Here is a 21,088-nt window from a genome sequence, read left to right on the forward strand (position 1 = left end):
AATAGAAAGGATACAGTTAAAACTCTAAATTCTTCTAATATGGATAGATCTTTACCTTCATTCTCAATCTGAATTAAAGGTCTACATTGTCTCCATTTTGTTTATTTATCCTTTCGTGTTCATGTACATACATTTATATTTTAATTAAAAAAGGAATACAATCTTTAACAATAGCAGGAATTTCTAATTGCATACATACTATGCACCCCCCCACCTCCAAAATTTCTGCTGGTAAAGATTAAAGTATAAAATTGTCACTCTTTTTTTGATATAAAAGTTGCTAATAAATTTAAAAAACATCCAGTAGATTTTTATGATATTATAACTTGTGCAGCATTCACTTCTGTGGCTAAATGTTTGGTACTACTAGAAAATACTATTCACAGACATTTTCAAGGACTTTTCATTGTTTTCTGTAAATCTGGAAAATATTTCTCATAATCCATTACCTTGAACACTGGCTAAAAGAAAATAGTTTAGTTCCTTTCATTCTAGGTCAGTATATGAAGAGAATGTTCATAGCATCATCCAATGGATTTATTTATGTTAACAAGCCAATCTGTTTAATTCAAACTAATAGCCCATGGTATAGGGGCATTTCAAGACAAAAACAAAGTCAGGAAATGTGTAGATGATGTGGCTTATTGAAATTGTGTGGCTCTATACTGTCTACATATGCATAGAAGCATTATATAGAAGAAACCATTCATCTGTAATCAAATGGCTTTTTCTGTTTGTTGCAGACCTGACGGAATTGGAACCGTTTCAGTGGAAGAAAAAGAAAGGTTTGAGGAGATTAAAGAAAGACTTTCTTCCCTTTTAGAAAATCAAATTAGCCATTTCAGGTATGGTTTCCCCCTATGTTTGCTGTTTTCCAATCTGTCCTATCAGATTACTCGTAATATCACTTCCCTGCCCCAAATCCTACACTGGCTTCCCGATGGTCAACAGGATTCCATCCAGTATCCTTATCCATAATGCAGAGCTCTCAACAACTTTATTTCAAACTACAGTTCAGTGAGATACAATGAAAGGTTACTCTTTTCACTTGAAATTCCTTTATTTTTTCTGATTTGGTAACTAATCTTACCCATTTATGAAGATTAAACCCAAAGCCCTCCTCCTCCTTGAAGCTTATCACACAATGAGTTGCTACAGTGATCTCTCCTTCCTCTTCACTTGCCATCCATAGCACTCACTTCATGCTAAGTCATATATAGCCTTACAGTGTTATTATCTTTATAGTCTCACCTGCCTTGAGAGCAAAGACCATTTTTTAAAAATACTGGAGTGATTTACCATTTCCTTCTCAGGTGAGGAAATTGAGGCAAAAAGGGTCAGGTGATTTGCCCAAAGTAACCCAACTAGTAAGTAACTGAGGCTAGATTTGAACTCAGGTCTTCCTTAATCCAAGCCTAATACACTATCTACTGTGGCACCCAAATGCCTTTTTTTAAAAAAAATCAAAAAAATTTATTTTCAACAAAAAAGACAATGATTTAAATAATAACATATGAAGAAGTCTATTTTAGACATTTGTTGGTATCTTTAACGATAACTTATTAAAATAAGTTTGTGCCCTTCTTTGTGGCCAATACCTTGTTTCTAAGTAGAGAAATTAATATTAGAGAGAGGTAAATTCTTAAAGGGGAGAATCTGGGGAAAAGGGCACAAATAGAGAATTTGCCTTTGGCAGGAATAAAGACCAAATATATATGTAATACTGGAACAAAGAAGACATGAATTTTTTGTGATTCAAAAATATGAACTAGATCAATGAAATTGGTGTATTTTTTTAAAACCCATACCTTCTACCTTAGAATCAATACTAAATATTAGTTTCAAGGCAGAAGAGTACTTAGGTTAAGCCATTTGCCCAGACTCACAGATCTGGGAAGTGTCTGATGGAGGCCAGATTTGAACCCAGAAGCTCTCATCTCTAAGCCTGGCTCTCAATCTACTTAGCCACTTAGCTGCCCTGAGTTAATGTGTTTTTAAGGAATATCCAATTCACCTAATTTCATATTTTACTGTTTTAACACTAGCTTTCTTGTGTGACCATGAGAAAGTCATTTTACCTATTTCCTCATCATAAAATGAGATTTTGTCAGCTTAATGAAAATGACATGATTTCATTTCTGTGCCAATACGAATTTTTAATCCTATAATGATATTGAGGCCTACAAGCAAAAATAAATAAATAAATAAATAAATAATCATGAGTTGATTTGATTATAATTTTCACACACACGTGTGTGTGTATATATATGTGTGTATATATATAGTTACATATATCTAGGTTATTCGAAGAGATATTACATAGTCCTGAAAAAATTGATAGCTTATCAGAACATCAAATCAATATATATGCTAAAAAGTATGATGAAAAGAATTTTCTTCCTTTAAATATATCAGTTCAGTTGTTTTTCAGTCATGTTTGACTCTCTGTTACCACATTTGGAGTTTTCAGGGCAAAGATATTGGAGTGGTTTGCTGTTTCCTTCTCCAGCTCATTTTACAGATGAGGAAATTATGACCAACAAGGTTAAGTGACTTGTCTAGAGTCACACAGCTAAGTGTGTCTGAGTGCCAGATTTGAACTCAGAAAGATCAGCCCCAGCACTCTCTCTATTGAGCCACCTAACCAACCTTTCAAATATATATGTAAACTTAAGATATATATATATATGTGTATATCTGCATCTTTACAGTGCATACTGTAAATGCATGTGTGTGTATATAAATATACAGATTATTCCCAAAGTCTTAGAGCAGGTGGGTTTAATAGGGTAATATTACACTAAGATTTTTGGGACACCCTGAATAGGTAAAGGACCCTAATGATTACTTTTGTACCTTATTGTGTGTTGAAATATTTACATTTGTGTATGTAATGGAAGCTAATGCTAATTTAAAACATACCCAGTAGGGCTTCAGAGATCTGAAATGCTAAAAAGTAATCTGGAGATCATTAGCATTCCATTCATAAAGTACATTACCTACAGGTTAATGGGAATAAACAATAGAGAGGACAATGAGTGGATTATGCAAATACACTGAAAAGATTTAGGCAGGAGGAGGGAAATACTGTACAAGAGCCAAATTTGTGTTTTACTTAAAAGTGGATTAAGGTTGTGGATGTACAAGACATTTTGCTAATTTGCTAATAGCCTAAAAGACCACTATCCCTTCTCTGCATCCCCCCCACCCCCTCAAGAAAGAAAGAAACCAGCCAGTTTAATAAATGTCTCCTTGCTATTTAAAAAAAAAAAAAGGAAAAGGAGAGAAAAGAATCTTTGAGGAGGAGTGCTAAGTGAGAAATATGGAAGAAAGACAAATAAATTGCTAAAGGCACTTTTGAAGCAATCCACCACCATATTGGCATGACCTTGTGATTGTGGGCTTTATATGAGGTCACTAAAATTTTAGCAAAACTAAAGCATATTTTAAAAAGCTATAATCTATTTTTATTGAAATTTCATATGATAAAATTCTCTGAATTTAAAATCAAGATCAGAGAAAAATAGAAAACAACTCTTTTTCTTCTTATCATGATGTCACTCACAGAAATTAAGGTTTATGAGTGGATTAAATACTAATGAAGCAACTTGGTGCAGGGAAATACATTGTGGATTTTGGAATCCAAGGACCTGTGTTTTTGAATCCTAACTCTGTCATTTACCTATAAGATAACTCATTCACCCTTCTTCGTTCCTGGGTTCCTCATCTGTAAAATGAAGGGGTTGGAATCCAAGATGGCACTAAAGCTATGAATCATTGATCCTAGAAACCAAGAATTCTTAAGTGAAACTGTGAGTTTATGTGAGGAGTCACATTTAATCATGTTTTCCTTCGACATAGACAATATAAGTCTCAAGTTTTAGGGTCATTTCTATGTTTCCTAAAGGAACATAGCTGCTTTTCTAAGTGTTTTAAAACTAAAATGCTTTTGATTATGAATAACCTGAAAAAAATCATTCCTATTTCTCTTGTTTTGTTATCATTTGAAAGATGAATGTCATAGCAAAGTGGTATTCTAAGGCTAGTATAGCTCCCATAACATTGTGAAAGTTTTGCTGAACATAGATCAATAAAATAGGGAGAACCCAGCCTAGAACCGCAAAATGGAAGAGACCTCACACACTACATTCTTTAGGGGAAGGGAAATAAGGATGAACTGCTTCAAAACAATAGCAAGAACTTTTGCCACTTTGTAGTAAGAATCTGTGCAGCCCACTCACATTTTTTTCTCATCCTGGTGTCTGTCTGTCTCTCTCTCTCTCTCTCTCTCTCTCTCTCTCTCTCTCTCTCTCACCACCCTTCTCTCCTAGTGTTTGTATGTTCAGAAAATCTTTGTCGCATATCAAAGAGCAGGTACATGATTAATGTGGTATGGATTCAGGCCATGTTGTTAGTGGCAGGTGAGAGACAAACTGAGGATTAAGTATGGCAATTGGGAAGGTTTTTGATTATGACACTAAAAACAGAAGGTAACTGACTAGAGAGCTGGAGAACCATAGTCTTGTCCTAGTAGTTGAAATGAGAGCATATGGGGATTCTATTTTTCAGTTTTATATAGATTTCTAAATATATATGTACATACATACACACATAAATATATGTAATAAATGTAACATTATACATAAATATATAATATTTATTATATGTAAATATGTATTTTATATGTGTATGATTTCATTTTATATTGAGGCTTTTAAAAAGGTAAGGAAGAATTGATCATTAAATGCATTTTGTTACATTCCCTTACTACCTTTACTTTTTTTTAAAAAGCACATACTTTGCACACTCAATACCAAAAAGGTAGAAAATGCTTCAGCCTTTTTACTACAGTAAGTTCTCTTAACAATTAGGGCATTTAAGGTATGAAACTGAACAAACTATATGCAGTCAAAAGCTTCCCCATTAAAATGGTGAGATTTCCCTCCCTTCGCTGAAGTCCCTTATTCAGCATTGAACAAGGAATTATAGGAGCTTTTAAGTTAGACATAAAATGTTTGACCTCTCTCATCTCTTTTTTTGTCTCTGTTTTTAAAGATACTGCTTTCCCTTTGGACGACCTGAAGGTGCTCTCAAAGCTACACTTTCATTACTTGAAAGGGTATGTTTGGACTGGAATGTTCATGTGTCACTTACTTTTATTAGTTGTCTTTTGTATTCAAAGAGGACCAAAATGACATCACGATGTCAAGGTGTTCCGGTCAAGATGTTTATTATTGCCCTGGTGAAAGATACCTATTTCTTGGCTACTTTTCTTTTTCTTTTTAGGGTTTTTCTCCTTGTCTCCCCTATCTACTGCTCCTCCCCAAACATTAAAATTCTTCTCATACACTGCTACTGCTGCTACTACTACTAGTCATGTCTTCTGTAAACCTGAAGTTTCACTGACCTCTTCTCATTTAATTCATTACTCTTCTCGTCAAACTATGATGATCTTTCTTGTCTTCTCTCCATTTTAAATAGTTCAGTTACCCTCTCAAATATCCCTTCATTCTGCCTTTGTTGCTTCTCTACATGTTCACTTCCTTCTCCCTCTTGCTTTGTTCCACTGGTATATTTCTGTTGATATTACCTCCTGTATCTTCCATCTTTTCTGGTCACTTCTTCCATTTCTCCTCATAACACCCTCATTGCTTAGACTTAGAACATTTTTCCATTCAATATTCACTAATGCTTTTCTTCCTCTGCATCTAAAACTCACCCCAATATTTATTTCTTCAATGACATCTAATCTAACTTACTAATAATTTTTTTCAACATGCAGAAATCTTTTTCCTCATAACAAGAGAAAAGAAAACAGGATTCCATCCTTACCTATGAAAAATAACATTATTCTAAAAGTGTATTTCTCTGCCCTCTCTAAAATCTAAACATTTTAAAGGAAGAAGCTATTTATGTAGTGTACCAGAGTGGCCTAGCATCTAGATTCTAGCTGGCCACAGAGTCAGAGAGATCTAGATTCAAGTCTTACTCCACCTCTGACACATAGAAACTATATAATTTATAACTCTAAGCATGTTATTTGATCTGTGTGTGATCTATGCAACTGTATAAATTCTCAGCTTCAGAAGAGGGGCAATACTGTTTGAGTAAAGGGAGTTTCTTCATTGGGACTTCCTTTTGCTGATAAAATTACCATGTTCAGTTGCTGATAAAATTACAATGTTCAGGGCTAATTTCATGCTCTGATTTACCAACTTCCTTTGCTAGATCCAATCCTTTGCTAATTTCATTTTAAATATTTTATTACACATCAAAACCTTTCCAGTTAGAAAAAAAGAGGCAAACTCCATTCCTGGTATTGCAAGGGGAAACTAAAACTGGTGGCAAAAATAATATCTTTGGATTATATGGATTTTATATTCTAGCCCTGTTCTCCATTGCCTCATCCCTGGTTACTGTACCTCATCTAGAGCAAGATGCAGTTGAAAAAGCCAATGTAGTTGTTTCTTTTTTGGTTTAGATTTTCATAATATTAGGAATTTATATGGAGAGCTTTAGGCTATGAATTTGAAAAGTCTGGGTAAAAAATGTACTGAGTTAAGGAACAACAACAACAACAATACATATGGGTACAAGAAAATCCTTAATAGTTCTTTCACGTTTGGAACTGGCAATCTGTTGGTTGTACCTATTATTCAAAGCCCAATTCCTTTGTTAGGTTTCTGCAAAGTAGAAAAAAAGTGGCAGAAAGAAACTTTGTCCTAATCATATTTTCTGACCAGTGAGGAAAAGTGATCTTTGTATCAAATGGATCTACTCCATGACTCTGGCAGAAATAAGGAGAAATATTTGGGGTTATCTCACTTCTACCCTCTTCAAATATTCTCATTAGTTGGTGGTAACAGTTATCCTCCTCTACCTCCAATCCCCTACCCCTCAAAAAGCCACCTACCTTTCAAACTAGAAGTCTGCTGGTTATATAAAGAAAAAGAGGGGCGGGGGGAATAATAGATCTCACTTTTTTAATTTAAACAACTCTTTGCCTTTTATACTCCCATTGCAGGAAGAATATTATATCCCTCTATTTATCCTCTTATGCTATGAAGTTTTGCTTAATTTAAATATTCCTATTCATAATAGTGGCAGAGAATCACATTCTGAGTAGTTCTAAATTAACTTCCCTAAAAATTTAATTCACCTCTAGAAGTAGGGTTAGAATTAGAATTTAATTAGAATTTCACATTTCTGTGATAACTTACAATGATTAGAGTTAACATGGTATCTGTCCAGTCTTAGAGCCTGGAAAATCTAGGCTTAAGTCCTGTCTGGGACACATCCTAGCTGTTTTAACAGAGGCAAATCAATTAATCTCTCAGTGCTCCAGACAAATGTCCATAACTGAATTACAGACTAGTTACTGATCTGCATCAGTGGAGGCAATTCTGCACCTAGCCCCTTCCTTGCCCTTTTTGCCTACACTGTGCTCCACTATCCCTGTAAGTATTACTGCTTTTCCAAGCCCAGGTTCCTCCTTCTGATTCCCTAGAGTCTAGCTAGACCAATGAAATTTAAAGATCTGCCTCCCTTTCTCCCTTCAAAAAAGGGAACAATGCTAGTTTGAGATGCATAGACATTTAACCCATGGGGCAATGCATTACAAGAATTATTCAGGCACTAGAATGCCTGATGTCTAATATAAAGTTCTAATTATATGTTGGAGTATCCCCCCCTATAAGATTATGTGAAGAAAAAATGAATTTGTGAGAAGGCTGAATTTTGTTTTCATTTTAAAATAGCGAAAGAAATGTTGACTGGTAAAATTATAACATTACATCATAGGTCAGCATAATTGAAATGATTAGAAATTAGGGTCCTGGATCATACAGAAGAAAATAAATGGAATGGAATAATAAATATAAAAATTGGATGTTTAATATCCCTATACTACTTCCTCATAGATGAAATACTAATAGAACAATGAATATGCTAGACAAATGCACCATATTTGGAAATTACTAAGTGTTTGGATTTTGGTCCACATTTTCACACTACTTGCTTTATTTGAAAAAAACTTTCTAAAAGCAAAATAACAAAACCTTATTGAATATGTGAAGGGTTGGGGCTATATTAACAAGCATTGAAACATATGATATATTGAAAAATATGCATCCATCCCTGAGAAAGTATTATGGGAAAGAATTCATGATTATTATTTAATCATTTGAAATCTAATTTGGGATTGAGTTGACTTAAAAGAGTTTGAAAAACTAATCATTCATCTTCTAACTTAATTTTCATTTGTCATTTATCTTTTAAAAGAAATAAGGAAAAACTAATTTTAGAGCCCAGTGAACAGACATAGACAAGGTACCCTTTTAATCTCTTAGAGAAAGGGCAAATGTACTCTCATGGACATTGACCAGTTCAACAAAATAACATTTTCCAAGACTAATGAGCTTTCCCTCTGCTTTCAGTATATTGTCTCCTCAATAAAAGCAGGTTACAATAATTAAGAATATGTTGATGAGAAAGGAAAGCGTTAATTCATCCGCAGTGAATTTTTGTTGTTTTGTTTTTCTTCTCACATCTTACTCAGTATAGTACTCAGAAAAACTGGGCTTTGAACTTAGAATGTGCATTGCAAACTTTTTATTTTTATCTTTTCTCCTGCACTGTAATTCTGATCAACAATCGCTGCTATGCTAGATGGTCTTGGGTGTGTCTGGAGTGTGGCTGATGAGTAATACAGAATGCTGACATGGCATGTGAAAGGTTTTGATATTAATAAACGAGGGTTCAGGGGAGAGGAATGGAGCAGGTTTGAAATGAGGAGCAATCGCTCATTTGCCAATTATTCTTCCCTTTGATGTTGTCTGAAACTGCTTGCTATGAATATTAGAGTTGAAGATGCTTGATGTGATTTGTTCCTGTTTTTTGGTAGGTTTTAATGAAAGATATTGCCACTCCCATACCAGCAGAAGAGGTGAAGAAAGTGGTCAGAAAGTGTCTAGAGAAGGCTGCCTTGATCAATTACACTAGACTTACAGAATATGCCAAAATAGAAGGTCAGTACAGTGAGCAATTGCCGAAGTGGCTGTGGGAGCCAACAATGCCTATTAACTGACTATTCTGTGAGAAGTCTTTTCCTTTTCCTGAACAAACCTGTACCATAGCAAGGGGAAATGTCTCATTAAAATCTCAGCTGGTGAACTGTAGAGCTTTTTCCTATTCATTGCTTTAATATGCCTCCTGGGACTTTGCTTGAATGAAAGACCCAGGCTTCGTGCTTAAGTTGTCCTTTGTTCTTATTTTGAGTTTTCAAGAAACGAAAAGGTGTTTTCATGGTTTGTGTTTTTTAGCATTACTGTAAGTATGTCTAACATTTAAACTATTGGCAGTGTATTCTATCCTGATCAATAATAATGTGATGTCATGTGAGAGTGTTTTCTGATATTCTGTACTCACGTTTATAAATGGGAAACTTGTTGATATCGTCAGCACTGAAATAAACTGATAGAACTACCCAGAGCTTTTAATTACTTGCAATATATTAATGCATTTGAAAAATTAGATCTCATGAGAGAACTGTGCATTTTTTCTCTTTCTTTGGATTTTATTCATTAAGGATAATTATCTTTTGGATAATTTTTAAGAGATATTGAAGTTTGTGATATAGTCACAGAACTAATTTTTTTCCTTAGGATGCATAAACTGAAATAGTTGAAGGGAATAGAAATGGATTGTGATAGTTTGTTTAAATAAGTATAAAACAATGTGTCCTAATATACACATGGAATTAACTTTGGGAGAACAAAAAGCTTTTCATTAATTATTTTTCAAATATATTTCTAAAACATCCTCTAACAAAAAAAATAATCAGCATTTGAAAATCTTCAATAACTTTTTAATATTAAAATGTTCATTAGAGAGTAGGCATATGCATTAGCTAATTTTAAAACTGCTATCAAAATCATAGAAAATTAAATAAGGATGATATGATTAACTGTAGTATGAATTCTTTTTCTCTCCAAATCTGGCCAAGCTCTCTGACAAGCATGAGTTAACCAGCCTCCTGAGTGATTAACAAAAAAAGCCATCCCATCACTATAGCAACCAATATTATATCACGAGAGTAACAACATGAAATCTCCTTAGTTACCAGTTTAACATCATTAATTATGATATCATGTTGTGTTAAAGCAAAAGCGATGAATATTAGATTATTTGGGAAAAATGAGAGAAATATCTCAGTATCCAGTTTTTGAATACTCATTGAAATAATTTTGATGGATTGGGAATATTGGGCTTGCTGAAAATTTATGAAGAGAATAAATATAAAAATAGATTTCATAACCTTTTAAAACTATGCTTAAGACAGAAAAATAGAGTGAAGGAAAGGACATCAATAGACAAATTTAGTATATATGAAATTTGTTTTGAAAAAAAATGACCTGAACTTTATATTTAAAAAAAACTCATAAGAATGCTTTTTTCTCTCCATCAAAATCCATGTAATTCATTTCATTTGGATTACTGACATCCAAGAATATTTAAGAGGAATGTGGACTGTTATATTCCATCCTATAGCTTATCATTTCTTTCTCTATTTTGAGCTATGTCTCTATTCTCATACATAAGCTTTAAAAATTTACTATTTTTTGTATACTTCACCAAGACACACATTTTAATTCATGATATAGACATAACCCTAGGCCTAGAGCACAGATCATAAGAAGCAACGTTTGTTTATGTGTTTGAAATATAAAATTAACCCCTTTAGACGAAGGTATATGATTTCTTGGCTATATATTCCTAATAATGACAAAAATGCAATGGGCAACTTCATTTTTTTTTCTTTCAGTGATACCATTGATAAGACAAAAGTGTCAGTTATGGAACTGTTTCCAAAATATTGTCAGAATCAGAATAACAAAGCTTTCCCTTTCAGAGATAAGAAATACCTGTTTATCAAAAAGAAAAAAAAAGAATCCTATGCCCTTGAATTCTGTTACCTTTAGCTTTTTAATGGAAAGAGTCATTATAATTTTATATGGACTACATCTAAAATCTAATCATATTCTAGTTAAAAGAGAAAAGGAGCCAATTTTTTTCTGTACCATATTGGCCTATCTCACTGATATGATTTTGTATGAAATAATGTTCATTTTTTTCCCTCTAAATTCTTTTTGCTTATGTTTTAGGCCCAGCAGAAAAGGAAACAGGTGATTATCCAACCCCCTGCATGCACATGCCATTGTCTTTAGTGTGGTGTGATGATGTTGTGGTGTTGATGTACCAATGCCTTCCTTTTGTATTTAAAAAAAAATTATACCATTTTGGCCAGAATGCAAAGAAGACCTTGATAGTATATGAGCTAATAATAGCTGAATGAGCACTCAGTGCAAAATTCAACAATTGATACAACTTTTCTTTATGAGGTTAGGGGAAAAAAGAACATAGATTTGCAAGTTATGAATTTTGATGTAAGAACCTGAGTACCCTGATTCAGTAACCATGAGATCTTGCACACACATACAGGAGAAAGGGAGAGGGAGAGGGAGAAGGAGAAGGAGAAAGAGGGGGAAAGGAAGAGGGAGAGGGAGAGGGTGAGAGAGAGAGAGAGAAAGAGAGAGAGAGAGAGAGAGAGAGAGAGAGAGAGAGAGAGAGAGAGAGAGAGATCTTTTTCTCAGATGAAGATAAAATGAAATTTAATGATCTTATGCTAAAACACATGAGATTTATAGTAAATGAAAAATATTCCTAACACCAAATACTTGTATGAACCCAATGGATGTGGAGCTATGACTCAGTGTAGAATGATGACCCAACCATACTTAATAGGATGTTCAACTCTTATCTATGTCTGTCTATAAATTGTCCATTGAGTTCTGTCTTGATGGAATTATGCTAAACATTATGGAAACCATCATCTACATCCTTTAGCATTTGTTGGGATTATTAAAAATAGAATTAAGTAATTGAATGAATCTCTTTTTTTCTGGCAGTTAAAAAAATTATCCAGCATACTTTAGGTTACAGTTTTGCTTGAAAGCAAGGGAAGGACTGTCTGACCACTAAAGAGCCTTTTTGTCCTGATTTTCTGTGTTTAGGGTAAATTTTGCATATAACTTCTTAGATTCCTAGCTAAAGGTTTTCAATAAAATCTCATCCTTTATTTTTTTCTATTTATCTCTTCTTTCTAGCAACCAACTATCATATTTACCTAGTATTCTACAACAGAGAGTTAAAGAGAAAGAGAGGCAGGAAAAGAGAAAAGGAACTATTGTCAATGATTGCCAAATATAGTTTAGATATATGGACTAGTGAGAACAACAGACCTCCAAAAAATCCATCCTAAAAGTAAAATATGTAGGATAGGAAATCAAGAAATTTCTTGGACTTTGGTCTTAACAATGCTAATAAATTGCCCTTAGACTTTAGTCAAGTCACTTAACCTCTCTAGACCTCACTATCTTTATCAGCAAAACAGAGACGTTGGAACAATTACTCTGCATCAGTGTAGCATTTTAAACCATACTCTGAAGATCTTACTTCACTTCTTCAAATAGTCTTGATTTCACACTTCCTAGATCTGTGAACCTGGGAAAGTCATTTAACCCTGTTTTCCCAGCCCTTACCATTCTGAATTAGAAGGGTATTTTTTTAAAGCCTTGATTTCAACAGTGTGATTTTCTCTATACTCAAAGATCAGAAACTCTCTGTAATTTGGCAGATGGTCTGCATCAGTTACTATCACCAAATAATTAATAAAAAATAAGTTTCTCTTGGCAAATAGTTAATAATAGCAGTAATAAAACTTAATGGCTCATCTTTGATGATAAGCAGCTCTCTAGATTAATCCACAGATCATAGTCAATCAACAAGATGCCACTTAAAGCCTTTCCAACTTGGTAGGACCTGCCAAAGTTCATCAACATCGCCTTTAAGAACCCTGGACTACCTTCACAGCACAGTGAAGCTTCAGAATACCTTCTTGATAAAGGTGTATTTCAAGATCTTTTGCATTTTAATCTTACCGTAGCTCTAGTGAAGTTGATAAGGCAGGTGGTATCAACCCTGTCTGGAGCTGAAGAAATGGAACCATTAGAAGGAATAAGTGACTTTGTTATTATGAACTGGTGGCAGAACTAGGATAAAAACCCCAGATCTTCTGACCCCTTAACCACTTATCTCACCATAGTAGCTTAGTCCTTCTCAATGTGGAAGTGAGAATGAGTCCTCCAAAAATATGGAGCAGAGCAGCCATGTGGAGGTTCATCCATCCTAAAGAAGAGAAATATTATCCCCAACCCTTTATCCAACTTCTCCCCAGCCTTTCTGCCACCGATATGTAAAATCTCACTAACTAGCAAGTAAGAAATTCAAACAAAATGATTTTTAGGATTATCTTTTTGGAAATAAAAAAAGAAAATACAGTTCAACTTTATTCATTTAACCATTTAGGGAAACCAGACTAGATTGTTGAAAAAAAAGGTTTTATTTATTTTTATTCATATTTTTACTTTATATTTTAGAAGAAATGGAGATAATAACATGATAATAATGATGATAATAACTGGCATTTATATATAATATAGTGCTTTAAATTTGCAAAGTGGAGCAGTTATATGGCTCAGTGAATAAAGCACCAGACCTAAAGACAAGAGGTCCTGGGTTCAAATCTGATCTCAGTTACTTCCTAGACCCTAGGCAAGTCATTTAACCTCAGTTGCCTAGGCCTTACCACTCTTCTGCTTTATAAACACTGCTTAGTATCAATTCTAAGACAAAAGGTAAGAGTTATTTTAAAAATAATAAAAATAAAAAATAAAGTTTGCAAAGTGCCTACCCTCTTATCATTCTAGCCTCACAACCACCCTTTGGGGTAGGTACTATAAGAATTATTATCCTTATGGTTTAGAAACGGAAACTAAACCACATAGAAATTAAGTAACTTACCCATCATCTCACAGCTTAAACGTGGCATGGGAGGTAATAGAACCCAGTTCTTCCAGATTTTCAAGTCCTACAGTCTTATTAACAAAATATTGCCTAAAAGAAAGATTTAAGAGATCATTTTTAAATTAAATATTTTAATTGACTATTATTTGGAATTAAAATGTTAATAACACATTAAAGAGATTCTTAAAGTACCAGAAAATGCTTTAAAACAATTTTTGAATGTTATATCAATTTCCCTAGTTCTTAGTTATACTAAGAAGAGGTTTGCCTAGCAAAGGAGTTCAGCCCAGCCACCTATAGGCTTATTAGAAATACTGCTTTGGTAGAATCCAAGTTAATGAGATGTTACTGTTGATATGAGTGGCATTATAAGGACAAAATGTGGACAATGTATCTAGAGCTTCTCTTCCTGTTCCCCTGTTCTTGAGCCCATAAATGTTGAAATCATTGATTTCCTATCTCCCAGTAGACTTTTAGGTTCCAGATCTGATTCATCTCTTTTAATTAGGTTATCCATATTGCCATGAATAATTCAAACTTACCAATTATTTGTAGCACATCTCTTTGTTGTCCTGAACAAGCTATAGAAATGTTTCAACTTCTGAACATAATTTGGTCCAACTCTGCTCCTTTTACAAATGAAGAAACTTATATTCAGAGAGTTTGTCACTTGCTGAAGTCCACTCAGCCTAGGTGGCAGGGTTAGTATCAGAATCTGGACCTGACTCTCTAGCCAGAACATTTTCCATTTGTCCACTTATAAGGATCTGGTTTCCTTTTTGTGTGTGTGATGAAGGGGGCAGTCTGGGTAGGGAGAGATGGTGATGAGGAGCTTGAGAAACATTTATTAACTGCCTCCTAATGTTCCAGGAATTGTGCTCAGCACTATATCAAATGAAATAATGAATTTCAAAGGGCTTTGTTAACTAAGGTCCATTCAAGATGTAACTTATTTCCAAATGCAGACTGGTTCATACCACATTAAGTTGGCTCATAATATTTCATCCCTGATAAAGCCATTGAGAACATCTCCCTCAGAAACAGCTAGATTAACTCATGAAAGAGCATTCAACCCTCCCCCACTGAAACCTTTCCACTACTTATTTGAGTCAACAGGTAACTGCACTACAAATTATAGTGCCAGATTAAAACTAGTTGTTCTTCCACAATTTGAAGCCACTTAACTGAAAGAGATGTGTCAAGTATAAGGCAGTAAAAATGGCAAAGGATCCAATAGACCCAAAACTTGGAACAATCAGTACATGGATTCATCAGTCTATACCCATAGTTTTATCACCTATTTCAAATGTCTCTCAAATTGAACTCTACTTTTCATTTTGACCCACATGTGCTTTTATTCATTCCTTATATGCGCTGCAAAATCTTCAGTGCAGTGGGAGTACAAATAATTGAACCTAATAGGTTGGAAAACTCTTGTAAACGAAGTAAACTCATTGTTCTGGCTCTTCCAAAATCTTGTCCTCTTTATATAGATCTTTTGAGTCTTCTTTGTATCTTCAAAGAACACTAATGCTCCATGTTAGGAGCTGGGGATAGAGAACATACATCATATTCATATGTTTGGTTGTTACACTTGTTTTTGACGTTATTTCTGTAGAGTGCATATAGATAAATTTTCCTCATTACTAAATAGGAAATTAACTATTGCATTAGAATATTACAAAGATAGATCATTTATTTTCAGTTGTTTTGTAAAACTGTACTGCAGCAAGAGAATCTAGTTGTTTTCACTCTGTTTTTCATTTAGGGGCTTACACTGCACATTGAAACAGACTCATTTTTATACTCGTGTTTTCTGGAGCACATAGCTTAGGGATGAAAAATCATCCATCATTTTTCAGTGTGAAAATAATTTGTTTTTAATTCAGGGAGTTATATGTAGGAGAGCAGCAATCATAAAAGTGAACGTTAATTCGCTGCTTTCTCCCTCCACTCCCCAAACACAGAGTATCATATTGTGCCTGAAAATAAAAGAAGGAAGACTGCTCCTTAGAGCTTGCCATGACCTGTGATCCTTTGCATAGATTTGGTATCTATGCTTATTATCAATCTAGAAATGCAGAGGTGCCCTAGACAAAAGGTACCGCACAGTGAACATGCAAATTCTTTGTGTGGTAAGAATCTTTTTCAGCACTCTGGTTGCCAGGTTCCCAGGTCTAACCCCCAAGTGCTCTCATTTTCCCAGTGTCTCAATTGAACTAGATATAGAGTGCTTTCCCAGAAGGCTGTGCCTGCTTACTTTCTTTAAGGGTAGAAGTTGAACAGTAAGCTGCCCTTAAATCATTCAGATGTGTATGCTGTCTGGCTGACATTTTAACTTAGTACTCCATTATCAGAATATAATGAGAAATACAAAACTCAAATAAAATAATATCTATTCTGCCTAAGCCTTAGCATATGTGTTGGCAAACACAAAAGCTGAAAAGTCATACACTATACTCTAAATGATGGTGTTGCCTATTTCTGGAAGTGGGTAATTTATTAATACTCCTAAAATAATAAGACATGGCTATTATTCCTTTACCATTTAGGCTGCAAAAGTTCCAGGAGTGTCTCCTTGAAAATGTGATTATAAACTTTCCTAAATATTATACCTTCCCATATATTTAAGGGTCTTCTGAAATAGAAATAAAAGATCAGTCTGATGTGACCCCATCACTGTAGGAAGTGCCTCTAACAGGTGATTTGTACATTTTAAAAAATCCTCCTGAATTCGTACCCTAAGGAGCTGAAAATTAATGTCAATAAGCTTCATGACTACCTCTGTGATCAGGAACTCATTCATAGGCTTTGTTCTATTTCCGGATAAAATTAATGTCATTGTCTCCTTGAGCCAAGGACCAAGCAAATCACTGATATTTATTTGTGATTTGAGGCAAATCAAGTCAACAAGCATTCAATAAGCACTTAGTGTGTGCCAGGTCTTGTGCTAAATTCTGGGAATACCAATACAAGTACAAGCAGAAAGATAGCCTTTGCCCTCAAGGAGCTTATAATCTAGTGGTGGAAGATAGCCCCAAAAAGGGAAGCTAGCTGAAAAGTAGGAAGGGAGGAGAATTGTAAAGGAAGTCTGAAGAAGATGAAGACATGGGTGGCCTGCACATTTTCCTTAAAATGAAAGTTTTTGGAGGAATCAGAAAAATGAGGCTTGGAGAGCTTATTGTGCCTTACCCAAAGTCACTTGGGCTAGTCAATTGGTACCACAACCCACTAGGCTGATAAGAAAAATGCGTTTTTACAATAAAAACATCAAGAATCTGAATTCTGCTCATTTAAAATGTTTATTATTTGGATAAGGACCTGGCTAACTTCAGTTTTTGTGCTATCAACAGAATAGAAATTTGATAAGTAAAAATGGTATGGGAAATATTTTAAAGGCATGAAAGAAAAAACTTTTCCAGTGGCTACTTGACCATTATCTATTTGCATATCTGTAATTTAAATGCTTATGATTTTTCTTTTTATCTATCATTTACAAAGATACTGCAGAAACTTCTATCTAGATATGCCATTTGTCTAGTCCTATTAACTGAGTGTGTATGTAAGGAATATATGAAATATATTTTTTATAAATACTTTCTGATTTATAATTTTTTACTGATTCAGATATCTTTCCTATATTCGTTGGAAATAAGTGAGGTTTTCCTATATCTGACTGTATATTTACCTACTGGCATCCTTTTCTTCCTCCCCACTAAAACCATGTAATCTTGTCAGAATTTATCCATGGCAAAAACAACATAGTAAATGCCCATGTTCTGATACCTGTGATTTGAAGATATCGGACATGTAAAATATCCTCACTGTCTCCATTCATATTAAAACAATGAAAAACTAAATGAGAGTTGTAGGAATGACTTACCGAAGAAGCAAAGAAAAAAGAATTTAGTGTGAGAGGCCTTTACATGTGCTCTCAAAGGCTTTGTGTGTACCTTCAATTAGCTGACACAATTAGCTGTATTCTGTTGCTGCCTGTCATAGTCTGTGACCAACTCAGATGACCATCCAGCTGAAAAGTCATTTGAAAACATGAGGAGAAACATTTTCTCCCACTTGTTTTGTACTAGTAGCATATTTATTATGCTTATTAGACAAAAGATTTATTTCTAAAGTAGAATTCTATTGATACTATAGTGAAAACAAGTTTTTAAAGGTTAATTTAAGTTTAAACCTAACAGATTAGAAGGGCTCATCATAAAAAAGAGAGTCAAAACACTTGTCCTAAAAATAAGTTATTAAATTCGCCTTTGGAATTCACACCCATTGAATCACCCATAGTCTGACTTAAACACCATACAAAAGTGTGCAATATATTTAAAAAGGATGTTTTAGTGATAGACTCTTGGAATGTATTGAAACTTCATTATAATACTGTCTTCAATATCCCTTTGATAAAAACATATTATAGATGAGACTTCTTTATAATGAAAAGGTTTTGTGGTCCTTTAAAAATTATACTTAAGATAGCTAGCATAGATCATACTTTAAGGTTTAAAAAGCCCTTTACATGTATTTTGTCCCCATTTTACTAATAAGAAAACTGAGACTCAGAAAGGTCAAGTGACTTCCTAGAGTCACCCAACCAAAAAGTGTCTGAGGCTGGATATTTTGTTCTCAAGTCATCCTGATCCCAAGTCAGGCATTCAGTCTACCTCGTTGCTTATTTAGAAGGTTATATTTCTGATTTCTTTCCATAAGAAGGTTGTAATAGAATTCATAATTATTTGCTGAATATAAGGGGGGACTTTGGTTATTCATTAAATTATTGAACTAAAGATACAGATAGTTAAGTAATCCTGTTCCTTCTAATGCATTTTATTTGAAATGAGAACTGAAAGTTTTCCACTCTTAACAGACACATGGGAATTATTAGTGTTAATATCCAGAAAGCTACATTTGCTTCATCCCAAAACTTTCTGGCTTTTAACAACATAAGGATACCTTGATATTCAGGAGAAGTGACAATTTGCAAAAATATAAGATTTGACAAGTTCCTGTAAATGGATATTACATTTTCTAGCTCCTTTAACCATCTCCTAACAAAAAGGAAAAAAAAAACATACTGTGCCTAGAAAAAAAGTATAGTCATTCTGAATTAATTCTGCTTTTAATACAACAATACTTATTGTATACCCAGCAAAATTTATTGATAAGATATGATGGCTTTACAGTGTCCTAGATAACATATGGCACATGCCCCCTCCTTCCTTTACCTCTTAGCTCATTTCCTTCCACTATAGTTTCTTCCTTTCTACTGGCTCCCCATACTACAAACATGCTTAGGTCTCTGAAATCTATTTGTCTGTTTTTTAAATTCCTTGACCCTGATATACTGTCAGGCTCTCATATTATGTCTTTCATCTCTAAATTTCTCAAGAATAGGCAGCCCTCACTTTCTCTATATTCTCACCACTCCACTTCTCAAACTCTTACAAGCCCAGCCATTCTACTGGTCGTCCTCTCTTAAGTCACTAATGATCCCTTCAGTGGGCTTTCCTTGGTCTTCATTTGTTTTTGGCCCTTCTGCAGCATTTGGTGTTGTTGGCCACCCCTTCCTTCTGGATACTCTGCTTTCCCTGTCTTTCAGGTCACACATCTCCTCGCAGAGACATAGGAGATTTTCCTCCTATGTAAAATTATCCATTGACCATTTTCCATTTTTTCCATAGGTTGAAGGGAATTGTATTAACCAGAGCAACAGCAGAGTTTTCCTATTATGATTTGTTATTTTGGTATAGTTTGCCCCTAATTTAATATTAATGAGTCACCTATATAAAGCAGTTCTCCCACAAGCAGTTCCTTATATCAATTGGAATCACAAGTTTGGATAGATGCACATACATATATTCATAAACATATATAGTGGTGGAAAGGGGAAAATGTGCTTAAATACTTATGAAAGAACCTTTTGCAGTTTGAGAAATGCTAAGATCACAAGAAACATGTGAGACAAATGGCACACGTTTTATCCTCAATTTTCAGACTAGAAAACTTAGTTAAGTTATTTGCCTCTGGTCGCATAAGAGTGCCTGAGTTTCAATTTGATGAACTCAGATCCCCTGACTCTAAGACCACTACTTCCTGAACTGTGGCTTTTCACAGGGCTTAAGAAAAATCAAAGGCCTTTTACAAGTTTACGATATGTCATCGCCACTAAATAGAATGCATTGAAAGTATTTAATGGACAGTGCCCCAGATACCCTATTCATGCCAAGTACAGTAGACAACCAACAACTTCAAATTCCCCACCTCCAAAGAGTATCTTGCCAACAGACATCTATCTGCTTAAGTTCTTCACCTATCCAGATTTAGACAGCACAGGAGGAAGCGAAGCACGTCAATGCTCTCTGCTCCGGTGGATATTTTCAGCGCTTACATACTTCTCCCTGAGAATGACTCCCTAGACTAACCTTTAGCTTTCTGCAGTGAACAGCTCCTGATCTAATCTAACATGCTTGTTATGCAGACACATGGAAATCTCATTACAAGTGCTTGTCACCTATTCACCAAAAGGTCTCAGCAAAGATGTGGTTTTGCTCAGCTCAGTTAGCAGTGTCTGACTTTTTCCCCCTCTTTTTGATAATCAGCGTGTGGCTCACAGATAAATGCATACTTGAAATACCCTTCAATCAGCGATCTTTTCTCTTTTTTTATTGTCTAAAAGCAAAGGTGAAAACGGATGATGACTTCTGTTTATTTACTCAATGGTGTCAACAGGTAAACTTGGTGACACACACAGTGGCTTGTCTCCTACACCACCTTGTTAATCTGAGCAGCACAGATGCATTAGAAAAGTCTCTACCAATTTGACAGATGCAATGTAATGGAAACTGACAGCCAAGATTTCTGCATCCGTTTATCTAGGAGGGTTTAGAAGCATTCAAATGTAGCAGAAGCGAATTCAGTTTGAAAACTTGTGAAAGTTCATCATGTGTGGATCATAACTGAAAGGACAAATAAGCTTTAAATACTCAGTGAAAAAGTCTCATTGAAGCTTTATGTTAGTCTCAAAATTTATCTTTCAAAAGAATGATCTCTGGAGAAATCGCCTGGTAGCCAAACATCCATCCAAGTGCTTTGGCACTAGAAAAAAACATTTTATATATATATATGTATATATATATATATAGAGAGAGATCCATAA

At 34.5% G+C, this 21,088-nt stretch overlaps 1 protein-coding gene across 15 annotated transcripts in view; it reads left to right on the forward strand.

Annotated features, from left to right (window-relative positions):
• The window catches only part of CADPS2 (calcium dependent secretion activator 2), a 694,484-nt gene that overhangs the window by 539,943 nt on the left and 133,453 nt on the right, over positions 1-21,088 (forward strand). For 8 of the 15 annotated variants that reach the window (XM_044678498.1, XM_044678502.1, XM_044678507.1 and 5 more), the window contains 4 exons: positions 744-845; positions 5,056-5,119; positions 8,903-9,026; positions 11,163-11,183. In XM_044678498.1, the coding sequence (XP_044534433.1) occupies positions 744-845; positions 5,056-5,119; positions 8,903-9,026; positions 11,163-11,183 (311 nt within the window). Of the gene's footprint in view, positions 1-743; positions 846-5,055; positions 5,120-8,902; positions 9,036-11,162; positions 11,184-21,088 lie in introns of all 15 variants that reach the window. The other 7 variants (XM_044678503.1, XM_044678512.1, XM_044678509.1 and 4 more) reach the window with 2 other exon arrangements.

This window comes from Gracilinanus agilis, chromosome 5 (assembly GCF_016433145.1).
Source record: "Gracilinanus agilis isolate LMUSP501 chromosome 5, AgileGrace, whole genome shotgun sequence".
In the NCBI taxonomy this organism is placed as follows: Eukaryota; Metazoa; Chordata; class Mammalia; order Didelphimorphia; family Didelphidae; genus Gracilinanus; species Gracilinanus agilis.